This window comes from Pinus tabuliformis, chromosome 2_2 (genome assembly GCF_031772625.1).
Source record: "Pinus tabuliformis cultivar Carrire ecotype Pingquan chromosome 2_2, CPIR1, whole genome shotgun sequence".
Taxonomy (NCBI): domain Eukaryota; kingdom Viridiplantae; phylum Streptophyta; class Pinopsida; order Pinales; family Pinaceae; genus Pinus; species Pinus tabuliformis.
In genome coordinates this window covers 850,084,066-850,111,722 of record NC_142300.1, presented here as the reverse complement: position 1 = coordinate 850,111,722, position 27,657 = coordinate 850,084,066, and the positions used below count along the sequence as shown (strand labels likewise).

Genomic DNA, 27,657 nt, shown 5'->3' with positions numbered 1-27,657 from the left:
GAAATTACAGGCCAAAAATTTCAAAATCTGTTTTGGGCAAATTATAGGGACGTTGACCAACATCGATTGAGAGTCAAACTCACTCATTTGACTACGTTTTTCAGGCAGGAAATTCAATTTCCTTAGGCCGCATCTTTTGGTACAGAAATCAAGGAATTTTTAACTGTTTAACCAGTGTTGACCGCAGGGCCGTTGACTGCAGCGTTGACTCTGTGTTGACCAAGTTTGACCGAGAATCTCAGGACTGTTTTGGGCTGATTCAAACTGTCTTTGGAGGCTGAGTTGACTGGGTTTGATTGAGCTCATTTGGATGACTTTTTTTGCTAGTTTGACCATCGGTGACTTTCTGGTTAGGACATCTTGTTGGCTATAGTTTAACTGGACTATTTTATCGTGATTGGGCAAGTAATTTTTGCATATTGTACTCTCTCTCTGTGCTGAACTTTTGAAGAATAATAAGAAGATTTGATCAAAGGGTTTTCCCCACATTGGGGTTTTTCCCTATCATCTGCCAAATATTGTGTCCTCTTGTCTTGGCTTGTCTTCTTATTGTTTATGTTCTATTTGCATTTACTATCAATGTTAATGTGATTGCTAATATGGAATTTGATGTTGGGCTTATAAACAAAATTGAAGTAAATTTGCTCTAAAGCATAAAACATACCATTATTATCTAACATTAACATGGTATCAGAGTTGAGGTGAAGACAAAACCCAAGTAAGAGTGAGAAAAACAATCATTGAGATTTGTTGGTCAAGGACAAGATTCAATGGCTTCCTCATCCAACTTCAAATCTGATGACAAGGTCAATGATAAGTCTGATTATCATGCATGGAAGTTGTCTCTTGACTCGACTTTGGAAGAGCATGATGCTATGGACTATGTGTAGGGAAAGATTGCTGAACCTCATTCAAATGGACGACTTTCGCTAAGAGAGTACAAGAAAAGTGAAGGCAAAGCTAAGAAGATCATTAGAGATTCTATTAATAAGCATTTAGTTGCTTACATCTCCGATCTGGGCACATCTAAGGAGATGCATGACAAGTTGGTTAACATGTTTAAAGCTAGCAATGCAAACCAAGTCCTCTTTCTGAAGAACAAGTTGAAGGTCATAAAGAAGGGAAGAGGAGAAGATATCTAATCCTACTTCATGAGGATCACTGAAATAAAAAATGATCTTTTATCAATTGGAGAAGTTATTGCTAACAGGGAGCTCACTCTCATTGCCCTTGGAGGTCTCTCTCGTGAATGGGATGTGTTCAACACTACTATCCTCAACAATGACCGAATTCCAGGTTTTGATGAATTGTTGACTAGATGTACTCAAGAAGAAACAAGGATGATAGAGAGAGACATGCTCAAGAAGAAACAAGGATCATAGAGAGAGACATGCCTTCAAATAGGAATGATCCTACTGCATTCTTCACTCATGCTAAAAAGAACAATGCAGGTTCAAAGAAAAAATGTCAAGGAAGACCGAGATTCAAAGATGGAAGAAAGGGTAGATGCTTCATTTGTAACAGGTTTGGCCACTGTGCTAGGGAGTGTCCTAATAAAAGGGATACACCTCGGGATGATAACAACACCAACCACAACAATTTCAGGGGCAACAACAATCAAAGGAATGACAAGTTCAACAACAATGGAAAAAGGAATGCTCCCGCTACTCAACATGGAAATGGTCGACCTCCCAAAAGATCAAGAAACTCCAGGTATGATGAATCTAATGTTGTAGATAACAAGCAAAAATATTTTTATCTTATCTCTGCCTTCTCTATTGCCTCCCCTCCGGATACCTTGGGAAATTGGTTGATTGATAGTGGTGCCTCAAGGCACTTCACTGGGTATAAGTAAGCTCTTTCAAATCTGATAGAAAAGGATACAAATTTTGAAATCATTTTTGGAGACAATGCCACCTATCTCGTGAAAAGAGTTGGGAATGTTACTCTTCAATTGAATTAAGGCAACACCATTCATCTACGAGAAGTACTATATGTACCCGATCTATAGAATAACCTAGTATCTATCTTGGCGATGGAGGACAAAGGATTCAAGGTGGCATCCATTGATGGGAAGGTACGTGTATGGAAAATAAATTTCAAAGAAGCATTTACTCCTGGATTCAGGGTTGACAACCTATATCAAGTTGGAGGAAGTTCATTGGGAGCTATGTCTTGTGACATATCTCTTTAATTCGAATTATGGCACCGAAGGTTTGCTCATATTCATTATAAATCCCTACCCGATGCAAGGAAGATGGTGACAGGTATGCCCGAATTTAAAGTAGAACATGAAGGTGTTTGTTAGGGATGTGCCGAAGGAAAACATACAAGGGGACCATTCCCCTCAAGTGATAGCTAGATGACCGATATTTTGCAATTGGTTCATTTTGATCTATCTGGTATGTTGCCCGTGAAATCTTTGGGAGGATATTTATATTATGCTATCTTTGTGCATGACTTCTCTCACAAAACTTGGATCTATTTCTTGAAGAAGAAGGACAAAGTGTTCACATGGTTCCGCTCTTTCAAAGCCTTGGTCGAAAATCAAGCAAGGAAGAAGATCAAAATATTGAGGATCGATAATGGAACTGAATATGAATCAAATGAGTTCAATGACTATTGTAGAGACGCTGGCATTAAGAGGGAGACTTCTACTGTAGAGAAAAATGGAGTTGCTGAAAGAAAGAATCGTTCCATTATAGAAGCCACCTGTGCCATGCTTCATGATCAAAGCCTTTCAAAGTTCCTATGGGGAGAAGCTGCCAACACTATCGTGTATGTTCAAAATAGATGCCCTCATCAAGCATTGGACTCCAAAATTCCCCAAGAAGTTTTCATTGGTAAGAAACTTGATGTTTCTCACATTAGAATTTTTGGTATCCCCATGTATTTTCATGCGCCAAAAGAAAAGAGAAGCAAATTGGATGCATCTGGGAAGAAAGGAACATTTGTGGGCTATAGTGAAACTTTAAAGGTATAAAGAATCTATGTGCCTGGTCAAAGAGAAGTGGAAATAAGTCATGATGTCACCTTCGATGAAGATGCTGCCTTTAGGAAGATTAGGAACCTTTCTATTCCAAGGAAGAACAAAAAAGAAGATACAAAAAAGCAGGGAGAACCATAGGCTGAGCCAATGTTCGATGCTGAAGGACCGATGGATCCCACTGATCCACCTCCCCATGAGCTCTCCTCCTAAAAAGGGAGACCCCCATGGCTTAGGGACACTCTCGAAGATGCTGAGAGACATATTGCACCAAGGAGACATTTCGTGAAAGTAATAAGCCAAATAGGTACCAAGGGTACTTAGCTGCCATGATCACTCTTGTTCAAACTGAGCTTTGCACATTCGAAGAAGTTGTGAAGCACCAAGTTTGGAAGGATGCTATGAACGAAGAGTATGAGTCGATTATGAAGAATGATGTCTGGGATGTGGTCCTAGACCCAAGGAAAAATCCAGTGTTCCACGGGGATGCGTCCCCCAGGGTTGGGTGCATGCACCTTTCACACCCCACGCACCTGGGACAGGGGGACGTTTGGGGAAACGTTTCCGCACGTCCCCCATTTGGGGAGACGCGGGGAGACGCAGGGGGGCACGTTTACCCAGTGTTCGGGATGCGACTACCCAAAAGGGGGACGCTTGGGCATCCCCCCTCAAAATGGGCTATGCGTCCCCCCTTAAATTTGCTTGTAAACAATGATTTATGACAGGGAAAACCTAGTATTTGACCATATTTCCCTACTAATGCTATGCATTTTTAGTAAAAGTGACATTCTCCTTTATCTTTCATTTTCATCATTTTACTTAAATTTTTAACATTACCATGAAATGACTCAGGATATTTGAGAGTGGTTCCGATCTCATTGGAACCACTCAAAATCCAGCAGACTTAATAGTTTTTCAGAAATTCAGGGTTCGACGGATTGCAATGTTTCCATTGCATTTTGTCATGTACAAGGGTATGGAATTAGTATTTAATCAAGAGCACCAAGCCCTCTGTGTATTTTAAATTGACCTTTAGACTCATCACTCCACTGTTTTTGAGTTTTAGCTATATCAATTTACTATTCCAGAATTTAGATTTCAATATCTATTATAGTCTATTTTTCTTAGTACTAATTAGATTCTAGAATGATGATTGATGAATCTAAATTTCAAATCAATATAGAATCTAGAATGATGAATTTAATTTTTAAATCAATGTAGATTCTAGAATGGTGAATAATGAATAATGAATATGGATCAGAGTATTTCATTATTGGATCTCGTGGTCTATGGATGGATCATGTAATATCTATTATAGTCTATTTTTCTTAGTACTAATTAGATTCTAGAATGATGAATGATGAATTTAAATTTCAAATCAATTTAGAATCTAGAATGATGGATTTAATTTTTAAATCAATGTAGGTTCTAGAATGGTGAATAATGAATAATGAATATGGATCAGAGTATTTCATTATTAAATCTCGTGGTCTATGGATGAATCATGTATGTATTAGTAAGGATGATGAGTATGGATCAATGTATTTCATTATTTAATTCAAATATGTATGTATTATTGTATTTATGTTTTCATTATAGAATATGAATTTGATATATATATATATATATTAAAAAGGAAAAAAAATTATATACCCCGACATCCCCTCGTCCTCCCTAAATTTCCCTAAAATTTGAGGGTACTCCCACACGTCCCCTTTGTGCATCTCCCTGCACCTGCGTCTCCCTGTCCCTAAGTCTTGGTGGAATATTGAAAAATCTATTGTCACCTCGAAATGGCTCTACAAGATCAAGCATGGAGTTGATGGAAGTGCTGAAAAGTTCAAGGCTAGGTTTGTTGCTTGAGGCTTCTCTCAAAAGGAATGTGTGGACTATGATGAGATATTTGCACCAGTTGCCCGATATACCACCATCGGTTCGATCATTTCCCTTGCTATCTCTTAAAGATGGAATTTACATCAAATGGATGTCAAGACCACCTTCTTGCATGGTTCAGTTGAGGAAGTCTATGTAGAACAACCCAAGGGGTTCGAAGTTCTAGATCGAAAGACACATGTATGCAAGTTGAAGAAAGCCCTCTATGGGTTGAACTTTGAAGCAAGCTCCCCTGGCTTGGTATGAGAGGATCGATAGCTATCTGATGAAGCTTGGTTTTACAAGAAGTGAAGTTAATCCGAACCTTTATTTCAAGGTTGAAAATGGTAGATCTCTTATCTTGGTACTTTATGTGGACGATCTCTTTCTGACATGTGCAAACCCTCTTATTTATCAATTCAAGAGGGAGTTGGCTTCTGAATTCGAGATGTAGGACCTAGGATTGATGTACTACTTGCTAAGCTTGGAGGTTTGGCAAAATCCAGGTAAGAATTTCCTTTCCCAAGGAAAATACATTGTGAAGCTACTTGAAAGATTTGGGATGGTGGATTGTAAGTCCGTGACTACTCCGATGGAACTTAACTTCAAGAAGTTATGCGGAAGTGCTGTTGGGGCCGATTTGGGAAATCCTTCTGAGTATCATCAACTTGTGGGGGCCTTGATGTTCTTGGTGAACTCCTGTACGGATATATGCTTTGCAGTGAATACATTGAGTCAATTTATGGTCGAGCCTCATCACAGACATTGGACTGCGACCAAGAATCTCTTGTGATATCTCCGGGGCACTATCACCTATGGACTAAGAAAAATTGCTGGGAATTTGAGGCTCCATGGTTATTTTGATGCTCACTGGGTTGGCATTGTGGTGGATCGTAAGGGCACATCGAGATGTTGTTTCTCACTAGGTTTTGCTTCGATATCTTGGATGAGCAGGAAGCATAAATCAATTGCTTTGAGCACCGCCGAGGTCGAATATATTGCTGCTAATATGGCCTCTTGTGAAGCTATTTAGTTGAGGAAGATCTTTAGTGAGCTGTTTGGGCATGTGCTGGATACCACCGCGATCTACTGCGACAACCAAAGTGGGATTCATCTTTCTGAGAATCCCATGTTTCATGACTGCTCCAAGCATATTGATATCATGTACCACTTTATTTGGGATATGGTACAACGGGGAGAAATAAGGCTCCTTCACATTGGGACTGATGAATATGTCACAAATATTCTTTCAAAGCCCCTCGGGAAGGTCAAATTATTATGCAATGTTCCACCAAGGTTTCGGGACGAGGGGGAGAGGATACGCAAGAGTAGCCTATGCAAAAGCTCCCCACCAATTTTTAGAAAACATGGGGGGGCGTCAGGGTCTTAAAACCTTATAAATATAAAATATAATTTATTAATTGAGTCCGCTATGACAATTGGGTTTGAATTGAAAAGCTGCAAAGCATGATCATTGATATGAATATCATTATCTAATGTCATATGAATATTGTGTCTGATATCCACTGAATCTTGCCAATGTTCTTCAATGCATTATTGAGTGCGTGCACACAACAAGGTGTCCAAAAAATATGTTGATACTTGTTTTGAATCAATAACCCAGCTGATCTAGAAACTGCTGCTGCATCTGTCACAACCTGCACCACACTATTAGGCCCAACATCCTCTATAGCTTCTCGAAGAAGCTCAAATTGGAAAGATGCATCCTTCCGCTTTCCAGAACAGTTAATAGCTTTAAGAAAGAAAAGACCCACTGAAGATGTCACTATGATGTTGATTAGTGGGCATTTTCGGTTGTCAGTCCATCCATCCATAACAATAGAGCAACCAAACCTCAACCATGTTTGTCTTGTTCTCTCTTTCTGCACATTAATTTTGGACACTTGTCTATTTAAAATTGTTGTTCGCAGTTTATGTTCTCCGGGTGGTACATATGAAGGCCCTATTTTTGCAATTGCTTGGACCATTTCCTTGTAATAAGGAGAACGAACAACATGGAAGGGAATTCCATTGGCAAAAAGAAATTTGCCAATTGCATCATCTGTGTCATCTCGATCTAGAATGTTGTACATCCCAGACACTGTACCACCCATTGCACAAGAACGAGATGCACCAGTAGAAACCTTTGTCTTTTTTGATGAAGCACTGGATGGAGGAATATTTGTGGATGGATCAACATGTCTGCTAGAAAACAATTCTTTTCTAGTGGCTACCATTTCTGGCCTCCAAAGTTGCTCTCTTTGAGCTGAATTCAGGTTCTTTGAGGGACACATATTGACTCCTTTACCTGTAATAGCCAAAATGTGTTGCTTCACCCTGGTATAGCTGCCAACAAAGTGATGCCCACAAATATTGCAGACCCAATCACGTGAGCCACCACCAACTTTTGGATTTTTTTTCGGCAGTCTGGTTGCATAGATTAGAAGTGGTTTTAGAGGATTAAATGTCCCCTTTGCAATTTTTTCTAGCTCTCTTGGTGGGCCTCCAGAATATACACCATGCCTATTCTGATATCTTGCCCCCTTGTGACCGCTTTCAACTTCTTCTTGTGCATCTTGTGGCTCACTTCCACTATAGCTACTGTCACTGTTCTCAATGTTCCCAAAAGAAGTTTGATTTGGAAATGTTGACTGGTAAGCTAACAGTCTTTGATTAATGGATGTGGTCTGCAGTATTACTTTCTCAGTATGATTGTAGTTTAGATTTTTTACTTGCATTTATAGGATTTGGAAAGGCTTGAGAGTTGGTGCTGAAGAATTATTGCTAGTATCGTAATCTAGTTTCTGTAGTAGCTAAGATTTCTTAAGCATTATCTGACTTCATGGAAGATACATTATTAGCAGAGATATGTTTAGACATAGATAAAGTTAGATTCATTGGATACAACGCAGAAGTTATAGCAGAGAACCAAATATTTTTTCATCTTCTCAAATCTGAAAGAATTTAAATGTCCTTGGTTGGTTTCCTCTTTGTTTGTTTCTGATTTTATTTTGAATAGTTATGCTCCTAGTTACAGGAAAATATTGAATGCTAATATTAGGTCCCAACCTTGTGTTTTTCCTCTTGCTTTTATATTATTTTAAGAAATCCTTATTTTATTCCATATTTTATTCTGAATATTTTCCTTCTAGGAGATGAGATTGGCTATATTCCAATTATCATAATTAGAGGCATGGTACCTTTAATGTGTTGGTAAAAGTGAGAAACAATTCAAAGGCAAATTCCCATGTCTGTTCCTTTACTAGAAGGAATATGCTCCAGTTTACGGTTCCAGGGATATTAACCAAAGCTTATTCCAGGATCCAATAACGTTCCCGAATGTTTAGGTTTGCTTCTCAGGTTCCAATGATAGCAATGAGTGAAACATCAGTGTTCTAATAAAAAAATCTGGGGATGTTATTGGTTTCTGTATTAAGGATTGATTAACATCTCTAAAGCCTTCCTTTACTTCCATATTTTCCCAATATTTCAAATTTGATGGATTGCATATACATGTTTTTTCAATTTATTACAGCAGGAGGAATTTTAATTATCAAATCTGACATAACCTGAAATTTTAAGATTACTTTTGAATCAGTGGTCGCCATGCCTTGAAGACACGTTTATTGCAGGTATGTGGATTTTAATCTTTCATTTGACTTTGTAATTTGAGCTTCATTTAAGAGCATGAATATGATTTCATTGATAGTGCGTGAAGGAATCTTTTAGTGCGATGCATTCCTTGAATTTTCTAAGAATAGAGAATAATTTATCATTATTGATTACAGCTCGGTTATGAGTTGAATGGAAAGGAATTGGATGTTGTTTTTTGGCGGTTCAAAGCTGTTGCGGAACAGAAGAAAGTAAGAATGTTGTTTATACCCCTTATTCTAAAGAGTCTGCTGTTTTTGTTTACTTAAATTTTCAGTGAAATGACATATGGTTAGCTTTTTGAATGAAATGAACATAAAAAAGGCAAGGTGACAAGTGTAAAGCTTGGATCATGAGGACATATCTACTTTGGCTTTTTGTAAGCTCAGATACAACCATGCTTTGGGCATATGTTAGAGTTAGTAAGTGTTAATTATTGCTGGAAAACTGATCCTTAGGGATTATTGTATGTTCATATTATTCTCTAGAGGAAAAATACAAAGAGTCACGAATGTAGGTGAACAGTTATCGGAAATTTAAGAGACCTCTTGGAAGATAAATCTAAGGGTTGTAGAGTAATGCACTTATACATGTATCGTATGAATGGAATGCATCGCACAATCTTACTCTTCATTTTTCGTGTGTCCAATAGTGGTATCAAAGCTACATGTTTTGTGGTTTTCCTTGCCTTAGGCACTCCTGACACAACTCGAGCATCGGATAAATGAGAAATGGGTGCCTGACTGCATAGGTGTTGTGATTTGGTTCATTAAATGCCCTTTCTGCTAAAATACCCTTGTTGCTGTTCTACGCCATCTTTGAATCTACATCCTTGGGGTCTTGTACAAAGCCTCATTTTGGTTTGTGGTGTTGATTTTTAAGGGATTCTCTAAACAGATAATTACTTCTTATGATGATCACTGAGGTTGTACTTTTCTTGCATTTATTATTCATCATAAAGTAATTAGACAAAGAATCTCAACAGTAAAAGAAATGCTAGTAGGATCATAAAGAGGCAACCAAGCAAGAACACGACATTTACCTTGGGAAAACTCACATGGGGAAAGACCCAACAACCTTTACAATAGAGAACTTCTTCATTTCAACAGAGGCACACCTAGACATTCTAGTCATATGCAAGGTCAAACTGACCATCAAAGAAACATGGTCAAGCTTGGTCCATCTTCTTAGTCAAGTCATAAGTCTGCTCTTTTTTCCATCCACTGAGCTTGGTCCTTCCAAGGAGTTTAGAGTACATAAATTTTGTCCATCACAAAGCTTATTCATTGGAGGTTCGTCCATCATAGAGGTCTGATCTAGCACAACAATTCGTCCTTCATTACAGCTATAGAACCTGACTTCTTTGTATAGGTTTGATCCAAAACCGAGATTTGTCATGCTTCTCAGAGTTTGTCCCGCTCCTTAGACGCGCCTTAGACTCTTTGTTTGCCTCAAAGATATTTCCTTGCTTGCCTTGGATGGGGTCCGAATTGCAGAAGATAAGAGATCCAAATTGCTTGTCTTGGAGGGAGGTCGAATGCCTCATATTTATACTTTTCTTTTCTGGCCGAATGGGTGACATCCTTAGTTGGGCCAACTTGATTAGGAGGAGGCCGACTTCATCTTTTGGAGCCAAAAATTTAACTTTTATAAATTGAAATTTCTTTTACAGTTGACGTGAAGAACATGCTTACAAATATATTACGAGCTCAAATATACATTATGAAGATCAAACATAGTTACAAACATGAACACGTCATCTTAACTAGGGAGGTATTCATAATGACTATCTAGGTGTTCTCATGTTGACAAATTTCCCTAAGAAAAGGTTGTTGACATCAATATCAGCATCATCTAAAACTTAGTCAACAATTCTGACAAATAGCATCATCATCCAATTACCATATTCTAGTTAGCAACTCTGACATATGGTAAATCATCAACATTAACAAGTTGCCACAACTAGTCGGTACTTCTGACACATGGAAAAACATTTAAGACCAACTAGTCATCATAACTCTGGTCGGTACCACTGACCTATAATCTTGGTCGATACTATGTTTATACACCTGTAGGGTACCGCTGTCTTTTAGGAGGGAAACTCTGTGTACAAGGGCTTGAAATTGCCCTAAAGGAGCATCGTGGAGGGATAACCTCCCATTGAAGGACAACCACAATTCATAAGGGCAATTCTAGGATAGATTTGAGGACGATTAGAGATTGTGTTGTGTGCCCTAACCATCCCAAAATTGTAGCATTGCAGTAAATTAGAACAACAACATTTGGAGGTGTGTTGGGTCGAAGGAGTTGATTGGATTTGGATTAGAATTGGAGCAGCCTGTGGGAGCCGTGTATTGGGATTACCTTGAGCGATAAGAAACCCCAGTTAGGAGCAAATTCTGCAATGGAGTATTTTGCATCATTGGCTTGTTGGAGGGCAACGTGTTGATAGCCCAAAGTAGCCCTAGACGAGTTATCTTGAAGTGACGAAGAGGAGTTGAAGGTTGGGTGAAGATTGGTGCCGAAATGCAGCGCCTTGATGGACTAAGGTGACTGCTAGCCTGACAGATTGGAGCTCGAGATGAGGCCTACCCAGAGAGCAGATTTATGAGCCTATGTACATGCAACAAAAGTGACATGCAACAGTGTTAGGAGGCACCCCTCCTGGAGTCTCGATGTGTAGTGGCCTTGATGGACTAAGGCACTACTAGTGAGCAGTACGAAAGCGAAGGACCGAAGGACAAGATATGACATCGAAGCTGCAACGACGTTTGTCATTGTATCTTGTATACCATAGACTATTGTAATATTCAGATTTGGTTTAATATAATGAAGATTGTAGTTGTACATATTGTAGAATTTGTTAAAAATTGTGTATATTTGTGCATATGCGACTTACTGCTTTATATTTTCGCTGTGCAAAGCAATTTATGATTGAGATTCTTGGTTTGGTAGCATCAAAGATTTTAAGATTCTAACCTAGACCCAATGTCGTGGTAATTCAACTAATTGGTCCGTCGGGTCTCCAAAAATGAGTTAGACTCACTAATGGCTAGTTGATTTCATCAACGACTATTTTTGACTTGACTTTTCACTTTAGTAATTCAACTTAGCCACTTGGAAGCTGGATTTGCAACGTCCTTGACCTTCTGACGATTCTAGCACCTAGGCATGTTGAAACAACCCTGGATCTGAACTAGTTATCTCTCAGAATATTCATATCTTGCCCATCATTACCTTGTCTGCCATGTCGTCATGCCTAGTTGGAACTCTCACACCCTTGGAAATTTGGGGAAACCGAAACATGGGGTTTGATCATCTTGTTCTATAGACCCTGTTGAAATGTGTAACTAGGTTCGGTTTTCTTAAATATGAAATGTACTTTTGATTCTTGTATATTGTAAAAAAAAAAGAAAAAATTATTATTGTAGAGTTGAGGCTTCTGTGATCCATAACAAGTTTATGAAAGATTTTTCGGCGAAAATCACATGAGAAACCATTTGTCGACGCGTTTCGAACCAACCAGTGTGGTTCATCGTCAGGACAACCAGTGTGGTTCATCGTCAGGACAAGTTGTCCTGACGATGAACCACACTGGTTGGTTCGAAACGCGTTGACAAATGGTTTCTCATGTGATTTTCGCCGAAAAATCTTTCATAAAAAATTATTATTGTTATTTTTGTAGCATGGGTTCCTTACTCAAGGTCTTTTATTTAGAGGTCATGCACCCATTGAGTGCTTCTAGGGTTTGTCCTAGGGTCAAGAAGTCAGAGTCATTGTCATATGAAGAAGGCCCCATCGGGCATAATGTAACATGTAAAAAGAATTATTTTTTGTATTTAAATGTGTCAAAATACCCTCCAAGAAGAAGTCGGCCTGGCAGCTAAGAAGTCGGCCTCATTAGGGCATGTTGTCCTCCTTGGAAGCCTATATATAGGAGGGAACTCAACCTCCTATGGACACTCAATCATCTTCTTATCATTTATGCGAAGGTGAAGCAGAAGAAGACTAGCGAAGAAGGAAGAAGGGCAATGGATTAAGGTTTGGGTTATTTCTTTCTCCCTCTCTCACACGTGCGAAGAAGGAAGGCTATGGATTTGATGCTGCAAGGTCGAAGTTGAGGAAATCGCAGAAAGAAGGTTGAAGTAAGGTCTATTAGGTAACCTACAAGTCCTAGAAGGAGGAACCCAAGCAAAGGTCAAAGAAAGCCTTGGAAGCCCTGAAATTGTTCACACGTGTGGAAGCAATAATTGTTACAGGGATCGAAATTTTAAGACCTACAATGGAGGCCAAAATTCTGCACTTGGGGGTTGAAGTTGTGGAGCTAGAAAAGATTTGATTGGGTTTGACTTGGACAGAAGAAGAACATCATCAAGGAGGTTACTCTTGGTCTTGGAAGGGTATTGGTTTTGGTCTAGAGGTCTTGGAATTCGTCATTTGAAGAATCTATAAAAGGAAAAGAGATTTGTGGGTTTTCCACTCAAGTGTAGAGGTTTTGGCCCTGGCTTGTAGCCTACATCTCGTGTTCTTGTGTATTGTTGATCTTCTTGTTTTGGTAGTTGTTTGATGATAAGAACAGCATAATAATAAGAGACGTAGCTAATAATCAAGAAAATTAAAATACATCACAAGTAGTTATCAAGTTGAAGAGAAATTATCTTAGTTGCAATGCTTTAGGTTTCTCAACATGGTACTAGAGCTAAGGTTGGCTAAGGGCATGATGAAGATCACTACATCTTGAAGAAATCATTGAAGCAATGCTTTATGGTGGCAAGTCATCTCAAGCAAGATATCAAGGCATTGTGGAATCTCCTATTATCCATCAAGAATAGTATGACCAAGACTTCTACAAAGGATAGAGGGTTATTCTCAACACTTACAAGTACGTTTGAGGATGAAAATATTTGGGTAATCGATAATGGAGCGTCAAGACATATGACAGGTGAGCATAAACAACTAAAGACCTTGTCAAGAGGAAAATCCTCCTACTTTGCTGAACTTGTTGATAAGAAGAGATATCCTGTAAGAGGAATTAGATCAACCTCGTTGGAGCTGGAAAATGGAGGAAACATTCATCTCAATAACATTTTGTTTGTGCCAGGTTTGCAAATAAACTTACTTTCTATTTCATGTCTAGAAGGTGAGGGAGATAGAGTCTCTTTTATAGATGGAAAGGTTGTGAGATGGGATAAAAGCTCTAAGATCATCAATGCAAAAATCATTGGGATTCTTGAAGGAGGACTCTACAGATTGTTGATCCCTCTCTCTCAAGCTTTGGTTCACATTGAAGTAAGTCCATGTGAACTTTTGCATAGAAGGCTTGGACACCTTCACTACAAAATCTTACCAATTCTAAATTCGATGGTGACTGGCATCCCTGAACTCTAGGAGGATCATGAAGGAGTATGCAAGGGATGTGCATTAGGTAAAAATGTTTAGAGACCATTTGTAAACTGTGCTTCATGGTAAAAAGGAATTCTGGAGCTCATTCACTCTGATTTTTGTGGTCCTATGTCTACGAAGTCTCTTGGAGGTCATCTATACTATGTAACATTCATTGATGACCACTCAAGCAAAACTTGGATCTATTTGCTGTCCAAGGATGAAGTATTCGACAAATTTCAAGAATTCAAAGTTGAACTAGAGAACCTTTCAGAAAGGAGGATAAAGGTACTAAGATCTGATAATGGAGGAGAATAGACATCTAAGGAACTCATAGCTTTATGTAGGGAGGCTGGGATTAAGACTGAGTTGATAGACCCATATAATCCTAAAGAAAATGGAGTTATTGAACAAAAGAATCAATCGATTGAGGAAAGTGTTAGAGCCATGTTACATGATCAAGACTTGCCTAAATTTCTGTGGGGTGAAGCAACAAAAACTGTTGTGTATGTTCAAAATCGAAGTCCTCACAGATCACTAGACAACATGATTCCTGAGGAAGCATTCACTGGGAAGAAACCAAGTGTAGGCCATCTTTGAATATTTGGCTGTCCTGTCTATATTCACATTCCAAAAGATAAGAGAAGGAAGTTGGATCCTACAAACATTAAGGGAATATTTGTTGGCTATAGTAACACGTCAAAGGCATATAGGATCTACATAAAGGAAGGGCACCGAATAGAAGCCGAGATGTAATCTTTGATGAAAGTATTGCATTCAAGAAATCGAAGGACCTCTCGATTGACTTTGATGATGAAGAACTTCCAATATTTGAAGAAGAATGCACTAGGGAGGAAGAGGATTCAAATCATGAAGAAGTAGGTCCCAGTGAACCTGTGCAACAAGTCATCATCCCTGAGAGTAAAAGGAGATTTAATTGGTTAAAGTCTACTCTTCTAGATGCGAAGGGACATGGAGCAACCAAGGGTACATTTAAGGAAAGTAAGAAGCCTAAAATATATTCAGGGTATGCAATCTATATGACAAATTTATTTAACGCAGAACCATCCACCTTTGAAGAGGCTGTCAAACATCAAGGATGGAAAGATGCCATGAATGAAGAATATCAATCAATAAGGAAGAATGGAGTTTCATAGATCGTTCCTAGGCTTGAAGACAAATCTTTGGTAACTTCCAAGTGGCTCTACAAGATTAAACATGCAGCAGATGGAAGTATTGATAAATATAAGGCAGAATTTGTGGCTAGGGGTTTCTACCAACAAGAAGGCATCGATTATGAAGAGACATTTGCACCTACAACAGGGTATACAACTATACTATTGTTGGTCTCTTTGGCAACATCAATGGGATGGAACATCCATCAAATGGATGTCAAGATAACACTCCTAAATGGTACTATTGATGGAGAAGTCTATATAGAACAACCCTTGGGATTTGAAGTAAAAGATAGAGAGACTCATGTTTGTAGGCTGAAGAAGGCAGTTTATGGCCTTAAGCAAGTACCAAGGGCTTGGTATGCAAGAATGGACACATACCTACAAAGATTGGGCTTCTCGAAGAGTTTTGTTGATCCCAATCTCTATATCAAGGTTGTGAAAAATGAACCCATAATCATTCTTCTATATGTGGATGATCTTCTCATGATAGGTGTGGAAGATAGTATTCAAGAGTGTAAAAAACAATTGGCAATAAAATTCGATATGAAGGATCTAGGGTTGATGCATTATTATTTGGGTTGGAAGTTTGACAAGGACTTGATGATATATCTAGGTAATATGTGTTCGAGACGTTGAAAAGGTTTGACATGATGGATTGCAAACCTATGACAACCCTTATGATCACAAATTTGAAGAGACTAAGAAGTTCTGATTCAAACCTTTTGGATCCGACAAGGTATCGACTATTAACCGAACAATTGTTTTTACAGTGAATATTCTTAGTTAGTTCTAGGTAGAGCCCAAGCATGATCATTGGATAACAACCAAGCATATTTTGAGATATCTACAAGGAACAATCCACTACTACCTGAAGTATGATAGAAAGAATGATGTCCACTTGATTACATATACAAATTATGACTGGGGAGTCAGTGAGATGGATCGGAGAAGCACTACTGGAGGATCCTCCATGATATCCTGGATGAGTAGAAAGCAAGAATCAATTACTCTGAGTAGTGTTGAGGCTGAATACATTGTAGCCTGTGAAGTAAGCAAAGAAGTTGTTTGGTTGAGGAAGCTGCTGTCTGAGTTATTAGAAGGACCGATGGACCCTACGGTGATACATTGTGACAACATTAGCTGTATAAGGTTGTCTAAAGACCCAATGTTACATGGAAAGACAAAGCACATAAATAACAAGTATCACTACATACGAAAGATGGTGCAGGATGGAGTGTTGTAGCTATAGTATATCTCCCCACTGATGAGCAGGTAGCTGACATCTTGACAAAATCTCTTCCTAATAAGAAACTTGTGTATTTGAGAGACAAGCTTGGATTGGTTGATATATCCTCGCTAGTTGAGAGGGAGAGATAGATGCATCATTATTGTCTTCACTTCGTGAAGAAAGAATGGACGATTGGGTAAGCATCCAGTTTCCGATATTCTTTGAGGATGAGGTAGGGCATCCAAGATGTAAGAGTAGTTGAAGAGGAAATTCCTTGAGGATGTGCTATTCCAAGATAGGAATTGTCCTAAAAGGACATACCCTGTGAACACCTGGGCGGGGTATGTGCCTTGAGACACAATGATGATGGTGTCTATCAGTCATTAGCCTAGCCAACATTGTGCTCTAATCTTGTGGAGAGATAGAGCTGTTAGTCAAGGCCTTGCTATGTGACATAATTGGTTGGTATGATGTAAAGAGATAAGTTGAAATGATAGCTTATGAGATGGCTTACCATTCTGACTCTTCTTATGAGATCTCATCGGTTTGAGAATGTCCATATACCATTATGACTACCTCTCAAGTGAAGAGGGAGTGTTGAAATGTGTAACTAGGTTCGGTCTACATAAATATGAAATGTAATTTTGATACTTGTATATTGTAAAAAGAAAGAAAAAATTATTATTGCTATTTTTGTAGCAGGGGTTCCATGATTAAGGTATTTTATTTAGATGTCAAGCACCCATTGAGTGCTTCTAGGGTTTGTATTAGGGTCAAGTAGTCAAAAGTGTCATTGTCATATGAAGAAGATACCAGGCACATTGTAACATGTAAAAATAATTATTTTTGTATTTAGAAGTGTCAAAATACCCTCCAAGACCAAGTCGGCCTAGTAGCGAAGAAGACAACCTCATTAGGGCATGTCGTCCTCCTTGGAAGCCTATATATAGGAGGGAACTCGACCTCCTATGGACACACTCATCTTCTTATCATCTAAGTGAAGGTGAAGCAAAAGAAGGCTTGGGTTATTTTTCTCTCTCTCTCTCTCTCTCTCTCTGACACATGCGATGAAGGAAGGGTAGGGTTTTGATGCTACAAGGTCGAAGTTGAGGAAATTACAGAAAGAAGGTCGAAGGAAGGTCTATCAGGTTCCTAAGCAAAAGTCAAAGGAAGCCTTGAAACCCCTGAAATTGCTCACACGTGCGGAATCAGTCACTGTTGCAGGGGCTGAAAATTTCAGACCTGTAGTGGAGTCCAAAATTCTATAGCTGGGGGTCGAAGTTGTGCAACTGGAAGAGATTTGACTTGGTTTGACTTGGACAGAAGAAGCACATCATCAAGGAGGCTAGTCTTGGTTTTGGTCTAGAGGTCTTGGAATTCGTCATTTGAAGAATCTATAAAAAGAGGAGATTTGTGGGTTTTCCTCTCAAGTGGAGAGGTTTTGGCCCTGGGTTGCAACCTACATCCTGTGTTCTTATGTATTGTTGATCTTCTTGTTTTGGTAGATGTTTGATGATAAGAACAACACAATAATAAGAGAAGAAGCTAATAATCGGGAAAATTAAAAATACATCACATGCAGTTATCAAGCTGAAGAGAAATCATCCTAGTTGTAGCCCTTTAGATTTCTCAATAGACCAAACTTGATATATTATATGCCAAATTTTGTTAAGTTTTATCCTTCTTAAGCCTCTTGGAAAGCTGTTTTGCCACATCATTACACTCAGGTGGATGATCCCTAATGCGCTTGAGGATTTGTAAAATATGAAACATGAGTTTTGTTTGTCTCATTGAGTAGAAGACTTTTGATGTCATGCATGTCACAAACAACTTGATGCTTTACGTGAAAATTCCCATGGAAGTTTTTCCTATATCACTGACCAAGTTTGATTGAGTAGTAACTAGCCAACAAATTCTTAGATTGGGAAAATTCCACATGGCATGGAATCCTCTCATCATGCTCTATAATATGAAATTTGGTTGACTTTTAAACCACCTGGATTTGTTACCTAACAAAAGAGGGTGACCCCTAGGATAAAATTTTCTCTTTATTTATCTCTTCTAGCTGGTAGCTAGTAGCCCCTGAGAGCCACCAATAGTCATTGTGATGTGCCATCCATATCGATACCACCTACGTTAGTCATATGTCTCTTTGCCTATTTGTCAAGAGCACATGTTCGAAGGTGGGCTGCTTTTGATCAAAAGGTACTTAATTCATTTTGCAATAAGGTCGTTATGCTTATTTGTATTTGGGCATTTTGACATGGATTATGGGGTAACTTGGAAGAAAGAAGGGTCTTGGTTGTGTTCTTGTTCCCTCATCTTAAATGGGGGGTTAATTTTCAATCTTAGTCCAGTGGGATCTCCCCTAATGGCCCAATGTGTATAGGAGGGACACTACTTGGGAAGCCATGATTGAGATAACATAGCCCCATCTCTCCCTATTCCATACTACTTTCCATATTACATTACAAGCCCCTATTCCACTTCCATTCTTCAGGTTCAACTGACCATTAGTTCATTGGGATTTGGCACCCGCACATCTTCATACCTGGGTAGGGCTTGCAAATGTACCCTAGGAGGTTGATGAAACTAAAAGAAACAGAAAGAGCATATAATGGCAACAAACAAAACAAAGAAAGAAAATTATAAAAATGCAAAAGATGGTCGAGACTTACAAATTAGCACATGGACAAAAGGCAAGCATGAGCTATACCAAACTCATATGGCTATCACTCGGTTCCTAGGTCAATGTTGCCCTAAACCATAGAAGACAAGGAACCCTTGCATGTCCCAACCATTGATGGGTGATGAACTGCCCCGTCCTAAAGGGGTTAATATCTGCTACACATCATACAAAGCAAACTCTCATTCCTTGAGCTACGAGCAATAATAAAGAAGAATCAAGAAAAAGTAAAAGGCATTTATATTTGTGGAAAAACAAACGCTGAAGTAACTCATGCATCCATGATTGCTCCCTCCTCACATCTATACACCCTTAATGAGGTTGTCCATCATAACCGACCCCCTCCGTTCCATCATTATTCGCATGGCACCTATCGATTGAAGGGTGGAACAAGGACATGTCGGTCGAGAACCCCTAATAGGATTGTCTCTTAACCACTCCTACCTAGGAAGGTAACACTATTATGTGATTAAGGCCTTAATTTTGGAAGAGAAGCCTTATATGCAGTGTTAATTTTCCCATTTCTTTCAATCTTGGTTCACTTAAATGCAATGATGATTAAATGTACCCAATGGAGAAAGTTGCAACACTGGATGTTGTGTGTAATTCACTGATGGTTCCATCTATAGGTTTGGGAAACTTAACTAGGGTCCAAGTCCTCCAAAATGGCATATTGACACCCACAAGTGATGCATTGAATGCCATGGGACTCTAGACAATTGTATAACATCTTTTGTGTCCATGGAGACCTCCATCACCCACAAAGTTCCTGCACTTTGCCCTATATCATTCATGGGATGATGCACCTAGACCAACATGCTCCCAACCAACTTAGCAATATTAAAGGGTCAAGTCGTTGATCTAGGGCTCAAATGAGGTTTGTTTTATACCTTGAGACATGGGAGGGCTAGCATCATTTTCATTCCAACGTTGGAATAGAGCCAGGCATATTCACCACTTGGAGACCCATGAGACCCATTTTGGGCCCCAAAACTAAAATTGGGATCCACAAGATGATTTTGATAAAGACCTAGGGGTCAATCCCTAAATGCTAATTTTAGAAGGGATATACACTTGTTTTGCACTCATTGCACTCAACGTTTGCCTAGAAGAGGCACCCACTAGCATGACGTGATCATTTTTGCTTGCTCATGTGGAGTTTTATCAACTAGCTTAGATCCATCTAACACCTGATCTATCATGCGCTGAGAGGGATCAAATCCCTCGAGGTGCAAACCTTTCCTCAACTTCTACACTCCAAAAATTAGGTTCACACCTCGAATGATTTGATCCCTCTCGGTGCATGATAGATCCGGTGTTAGATTGATCTAAGTTGGTTCTAGTTGATGGAAACAATGTCACATTTTTAGATTATCATTATTATGTATATGTTTGAGATAAACTTCAAAATTCACATTATGTTTTCTTTTCTTGGCATGACCATATCATTCTCTTTTTTAATTCAGTTTGCGTTGCTTCCCTTGAGTGGTTTGAACTCTTCTGTTTGGAGGCTTTGTGTTATATTTATATATAATTGTCTATTAATAATTAGTTGGTGATGAAGAAGGGAGACAATCTTGTTGATAGTTTGTAGGAGAATTGATACTGTGCAAATTAACCACCCTCATTCAAGCTCTTCTACTATCATCATTCAAGAATGTCCTGATGATGGATCCCTGTTGGGATTTGAAACGTTGATGAAAAATGGTTATTATTGTGGGTTCTCCGGTTACTAAATTAGAAGATATAAACCACAGATGTCTTAAATCCAGAATCATTTCCCTATGCGGAGGGGATACATGGAGTGAAATCATTTTACTCGAAAAATTTAGGGTGAAGATAGCAAGAAGAGCTGTAGCCCTCATTCAAGCTCTTCTACTATCATCATTCAAGAATGTCTTGATGATGGATACCTGTTGGGATTTGAAACGTTGATGAAAAAAGGTTATTATTGTGGGTTCTCCGGTTACTAAATTAAAAGATATAAACCACAGATGTCTTAAATCCAGAATCTATTTCATTTAATTGTAGGATGAATTTTGATATTTGGAGCTGATCTTGGATATTCTTTGGAGCTATTCTTGTTAAATTTATTTTCATACAAAAATTTAATTTATCCCCAATTTATTATTTATTTACCTAAATAGTAATTGAATCACTAGAAAGTGAAATCATTGGTATCTTTAACTTCTAGAGTTCAAAATATGCAGCAGAAATAAACCAGGGACATCAATCACACATTGCAAAATTAATTAACCCACAAACGATACTCCATCATTTCATTATCAGGAAAATTTGGGTTTTTCGATCCACAAAGATACAAGGAGAAATACAATTTGGAACTTGCAACTTGGATCCCTCAGAATGAATTCGACTAAGGTAAAGCAGCTTCAAGGAAATTTTCCCCAGATGAAATTGCCGTGAAGACATTAGCCTCCAGTCATTTGATCTGCGCCCTCCGGAAACTTGATCTGCACTTTGCCACTAATGCGCATAGGAAAAGCCCCAACACTCCAACAACTCAACCTCCTCCAGACAAACTTGATCTCCTTCTGGCAACTCGGCCGTGCAATCTCTTCCAACTCGGCTCTCTTGGATTCACTCAAGCCCACTTACACTTCTCCTCTATGCACTGGTCATTAAGCCACTCACACTGCAAAGAAACTCGCTCTCTCTTGTGATGATTCGCTCACACAGTTGTGCTCTTCGTTTTGTCTTCACCTCCATTGGTAGCCTCCATCTATAATCTTCATTGATTCCAAATCCTAACCCGAATCTCCCTTCTAGAAACCTTTGGAATCTCCCTTTTAGAGATATCTTGAATCTCCCTTCTAGAAACATCTTGGAGATCAACGATTGAGATTATTTCTATGTCACTTAAATAATAAAATTATTTATCCTTGGAAAATAACTTAGTAGTCCACAATAATTAATTGACTTTAATTATTGTACTTTTGCTAAGTTAAACTTAGGAAAGAAGACATAAATCTCTAGAAGAGGCAAATGCTGTCTTCGACATGCTAAGACACTAAGCAATCGTAGAAGACTTTTCAATTCCACTCACATCAACACTCCCTCATAGCAAGGAAGGGATTCTCCACCACCTCGAACTTATTCCAATACCTCACAAACTTTACCTGCGAGAACATCTGCCACCTGCTCCTTTGTAGAAATGTATCAAAATCTCACAACACCCCTCTAGACCCCTGTTTCTAATGAAGTGATATCTTTTCTCGATATGCTTGGACCAATCATGAAATACAAGATTCTCAGAGAGCTTAATGCAGCTCTAATGATCATAATGTATCATCGTTGGCCTCATTTGGAGATCAAGTAATCCTGCAAGCATCTTTCGAAACCACACTGCCCACAACTCACCACACGCGCTACAATGTAATCTGCCTTCGCTGAATTGAGTGCAACTAACTATTGCTTTTTGCTGAACCATGAGATCGTGGTTGATCCCACACTGAAACAACATCTAGATTTGGACTTTCTGTCCACCACACTCCCTGCCCAATCAGAATCTTTTTACTGCTGCAACTCCACTCCTTTAGCTTTGACATATCTCAGTCCAAAGTCTATGGTCCCTCACAAGTATCTTAATGCATGCTTCACTACCACCTAATGAACTTGTCTCGGCTCCACCATGTACTGGATGAGTGTGTTGACAACAAAACATATATCCAACCTAGTGTTGAACAGATACATCAAGGAACCTATTAGCTTCCTATACGGCGTGGGATCCACTAATTCACCTTCAAAAGGGCTCAACGTCTTCAGGTTAGTGATCATGGATGTAGACATAGGCCTACAATTCTCCACCCCGAATCTCTTGAAGGTCTCCATTGCATACTTTATTTGCCCAAGGAAAATCTCTTTTGGTTGCTGCCACATCTCCAATCACAAAAAGTAGTGCATCAAGCTGATGCCCTTCATGTCAAATTCTGAAGCAAGGTCCTCCTTGCACATGTCTATGAGCTTCACTAATCCTGTCAAGAAGAGATCATTCACATACAATACCAATATGCATGGTTCATGCTCAACGAGTACATAAAATAAGTTAGGATCCGCCTCATTCTTGGTGAAGCCCAAGCCAAGAAGATAACCATCTATCTTGGCATACCGTGGATGCGGAGCCTGCTTCAACTCGTAAAGGGCCTTCCTCAACCTGCATACATGGGAATCCATGCACCTCAAAACTTTGAGGCTACTCAATATACAACTCTTCCTCAATAACCTCGTTGAGGAAAGCAGTCTTCACATTCATTTGATGTATCCTCCACCCCATCTTTGAAGCAATGGACATAATTTCTCTAATAGATGCATATCTGGCGATAGGTGCGAATGTCTCTTTGTAATCCACTCCCTCCTGGGAGAACAATCTCGCCATAAACCTCAATTTATGCTTCTTGATACTGCCATTTGGTACATGTTTGATCTCGTAGATGCATCAAGAAGTGACCACAAAATTTCCTTTTGGTCTCAACATTATATCCCAAACATCATTGCTCATGATGGAGCTATACTCCTCTATCATGGCAACTCTCTAGACTTGATTGCCTATAGCCTCCTCAAAAGTGGATTGCTCAAACTCGCAGACACTGCTCGATAATGCCAAATACTAGAATATGTTGTTGGTGGTCTACTCTGCTTGAAAGTTCTTCTAGGAGCCTCCATATGCTCCTCAACATCTCTCAGTGTCTGCTCGGCCCATCTAGGCCTCCTCCTGGTAGAACTCGACAAAATGTCTAGCTCATCCGCTGAATCTGCTAGTTGTTTCCTTGTTGGTGTTGCTAGTACGTGCTCAACCTTAGGAGCCTCTTGCTCCTTCTCCTCTACAACTGCTGGCTCTTACTCATGAGATCTCCTGACTCCTGAGGGTCTTGTCCTCACCAAATCTGAAATCTCAACTGAAGATCACCTTCATTTGTCTTGGAATGAAGACTTGGTAGGTTGTCGAGACCTCATTGTAGGAAACAAACTTGTTCCTCTTCTTTGCAGGCACATGGACATAAACTACTAAGAGAATTCGACTGCTAACAAAGGCAAATTTTTTTGCTGCAAACCCCTGTGATTTCAAATCTCTAGTAGAGTCTTTTGGGTTGCTCTGATACCATGTTAAATTTCTAATGCCAGCCAAATTTATTTTCTCATGACAATTAAATATATTCTTTGTTTCTTCTTTATTTACCCAAATAATAACTAAATCACCGAAAAATAAAATTATTGGTCTTTTAAGTTCTAGAATTAAAAATATGTAGTGGAAATATAGTAGGGAGATCAAACACACTGCAAAATTAATTTACCACAGAATTCTCCCTCATTTCATTATCTGGAAAATATGAGTTCTTCAACCCAAAGAGATAAAAGGAGAAATACAATCTGGAACCTGCAACTCGACTACCTCAAAATGAATTTGGCCTAGGTCCTCGAGGAAATCTTCCTTCAGATGAAATCGCTTTGAAGAAATCAACCTCTAGCAATCAGATTTGCACCCCCCAACAACTCGATTTGTGCTTTGCAACTATTGTGCATTGGAAAAAATCCAACACTTCAGCAACTTGGCCTCCTCCAGATAAATTTGATCTCTTTCTAGCAACTCGACCCTGATCTCCTCCAACTCAGCCCTCTTGGATTCTTTCAAATGCACTTCCACTTCTTCTCCTGTACGCACTTCCCACTGAGCCACCCACACTGTAGAGAAAATCACTCTCTCGTGATGACTCACTCACACACTTGTGCTTTTCATTGTGTCTTCACCTCCATCACTAGCCTCCGTTTATAATCTTCATTCAGTCCAGATCCTAACCTCAATCTCCCTTCTAGAAACATCTTGAATGTCCTTTCTAGAGATATCTTGAATCTCGCTTCTAGAAATATCTTGGAGATCAACAATTGAGATTATTTCTATGTCACTTAAATAATTAAATTATTTATCCTTAGAAAATAACCCAATAGTCTAGAATAATTAGTTGACTTTAATTATTGTACTTTTCCCAAGTTAAACTTAGGAAATAAGACATAAATTGCTAGAAGACTCAAATAATGTCTTCTACATGCTAAGGCACCAAGCAATTGTAGAAGACCTTCCAATGCTACTCACATCAATTTTTTTTGGTTTAATGGATGGAAATCTTTCATGTTATCTTGTAAGTGCACTGAATTGTTGAATATTTATCTTTGAATGTCTAATATATGGAATTATTGGTTCTAGGTTATTCTAAATTGTGCCCTAATTTGTTGAATATCAATTGAATTGCTATCTAGATGAATGTTGCATGCATTGCTCATACATAATATGTATTGAACGGTCCTTGTGGTGAACTACTTGAAGCTCTCCCATGAAATCCCATTTTTCCATTGCATAGGTAAATGCTTGAAATTTTGTTGCTAGGGCATCAAATTTCGGCTTCCTTAGGAACATTTTTGGTTAATCTATCTCATCCTAGACTCCATATTCCCAAGGGACAAGGGACTGGTCTAGTTGGTTGGTGATGATAGTCGATTCTTAGTCATATTTTCTCTCTCCTAATTAAGCCCTTCCAAGGCCAAGCTAGGAAATTAGGGCTTGGTGCGGATCTCTACGCAAGTAGAGTTTTGGTGGTTGGAGAGCCTAAACATCAATGTGATAGTATTTGCCCCAAAATCTATCCTTTTGGTGTGCATCCACTTCATTTTCATCCATAAAATTTCTTTGTCTAGTTGTTTGCCTAAGAAGAAAACCCTAGTTTTCCTTTCTTCAACTTAAGGGCTTTTTTGAAGGTTTCATGAGCCTTGACATTGGTAGTATACATTGTAAGAAACCTTTTCTCTTTGCTTTGACCATTGGATACTCCAACCCTCATCAAATTTATCAAACCCTAGGTCTTGTGTCTTCTTTCCTAGGTCTCATCATCGAAAGTGAATTGTTCCCTTGTGTAACCTTGAGTATGAATTGTGCCTTTCTTGAAGAGCTACTAGTGAGATCATTTTACATGTTAACCTTGGAACATCTATCATCAATGATTTCTCTCCTATCGAGAATCCTCCCACTAGTGAAAGTCCATAAAGAGCAAGGGGTTTTGGCTGTGGGTGATAGCGGGCCATTACCTCATTGTTTCTTCTTGGTCTAGTATATGCCTTGAAAGGTTTCCCTTCCCAAGGCCTACTAAATTTTGCGACAAGAAGACTATTTTTCATTGGGAATTATGAACTTCCTCGAGAATGTAAAAGTTGTCACAAGAGACTACTATGCTGTGAGAGATGTCATGAGTAATAATGCACCGTGGCCAAGGTCACCTACAAACTCTATGTTGATTTTTGTAGCATCAAATGTGCTCTAGCCCCAAGATTTTGCAGAGAGGCTAAGACACATGCATTCTCCAAGACCCAGAAATCGTTTGGGAAAATTCCACATAAAGATGGTTTAATTAAAATAATTAATCATTTTTAATATAGTCCTAAGTTTAAACTTAGGAAATGTGATTAATTAAAGGGTATTAATTAAATCTGGTATGAATCTTCTAGATAAAGACGAGGATCAACTGCCAGTTAATCGTAGCCCTTGATTATGATTTAATCTTGGTCATTGGTGCTCCAATGAGAGATTATAAGAAGGAGCTTGATGGGCACTTGGAGAACACACCGAGATTGTGAGATTTAGAGATCGAATTTCTCAATAGTAGCAGCACTGAGTTGTCAGAGAGAGATCGAGTGATCTTCTTGCAGTGAGGGGGAGGGATAGTAGACTGGAGGGAATTTTCCCAGTCTCGGTGAGTGCAAGGTAGTGAAGGCGTTGAGAGGTCCAGAGAGGGAGCGTAATGCCATAGAGGGGCAGTGCAATGTTTCAGAGAGAGTCTGCAATTTTGCTAGGGAGAAGTCGAGATCCAGTGCCAAAAGCTGAGGTGCGAGTCCGGAAGGCGAGGGAGTCGAGTTTCCAGTGGGAAGAAGAAGATTAGAAGGAAGAGTGACGCAGTCCCTTGAGCTGTGACACAGTGACTGCGTAAGCCCACACAGAGACTGCACAAAGATAGCGTAGGGTAGCTCATCTAGAGCCCGGATCAGTGTCGGATCTCCAGTGGCAGTGTGAGATATTTTCTCACTACCTCTTTTCCAGTTTATTCTCTGTATCAGATAGCTAGTTTGGGCATCCATTGATTTGTTCTCAGATTACTACTGCATAATAATCAAACCCTCAGCTGTTGCCTGCATCGGTTTTCCCACATTGGGTTTTTCCGGGGACATTGGTCCAAAAACAACAATGTTTCATTGTGTGTGTCCATCTATTCTTCCAGTGTTTGTATTTCTTCGCAGTATTGTATTTGCGAAGGCTGCACTGTATTAGTTTCGATATTTACCGTAGAATACAATAAATAATTTGTTCAAGTATTTAACAAATAGAAGAAACTTAATCAGTTGCTGTAGTAAGATTCGGGGTTTCTGAAATTTCAAATGGTATCAAAGCACAGATAGAAGCCGAAGGGTTCAGTAGCAGAAGAGGAGAAGGAGGTTCAAATTGCTGCGCAGGCAACAATTCGAAACCCCAGAGACAACACACTCCTTGGCTAGGAGGGTCAGTTTTTCGTGGAAATTTTACTTCTCTGAGTGAGTTGACAGAGAACAAAATTTTCCAGGTCGAAGAGTACAAGAGGCAGAGGCAGTAGCAACAATTTCCTTGTAGAGCTGATCTTCA

At 39.1% G+C, this 27,657-nt stretch overlaps 1 protein-coding gene across 1 annotated transcript in view; it reads left to right on the top strand.

The window, feature by feature from the left end:
• Positions 1–27,657, top strand: part of LOC149195630 (2-isopropylmalate synthase A-like) — a 265,845-nt gene that overhangs the window by 157,763 nt on the left and 80,425 nt on the right. The window contains exons 7-8 of the mRNA XM_089405376.1: positions 8,457–8,490; positions 8,647–8,721. Of these exons, the coding sequence (XP_089261502.1) occupies positions 8,457–8,490; positions 8,647–8,721 (109 nt within the window). The remainder of the gene's footprint in view (positions 1–8,456; positions 8,491–8,646; positions 8,722–27,657) is intronic.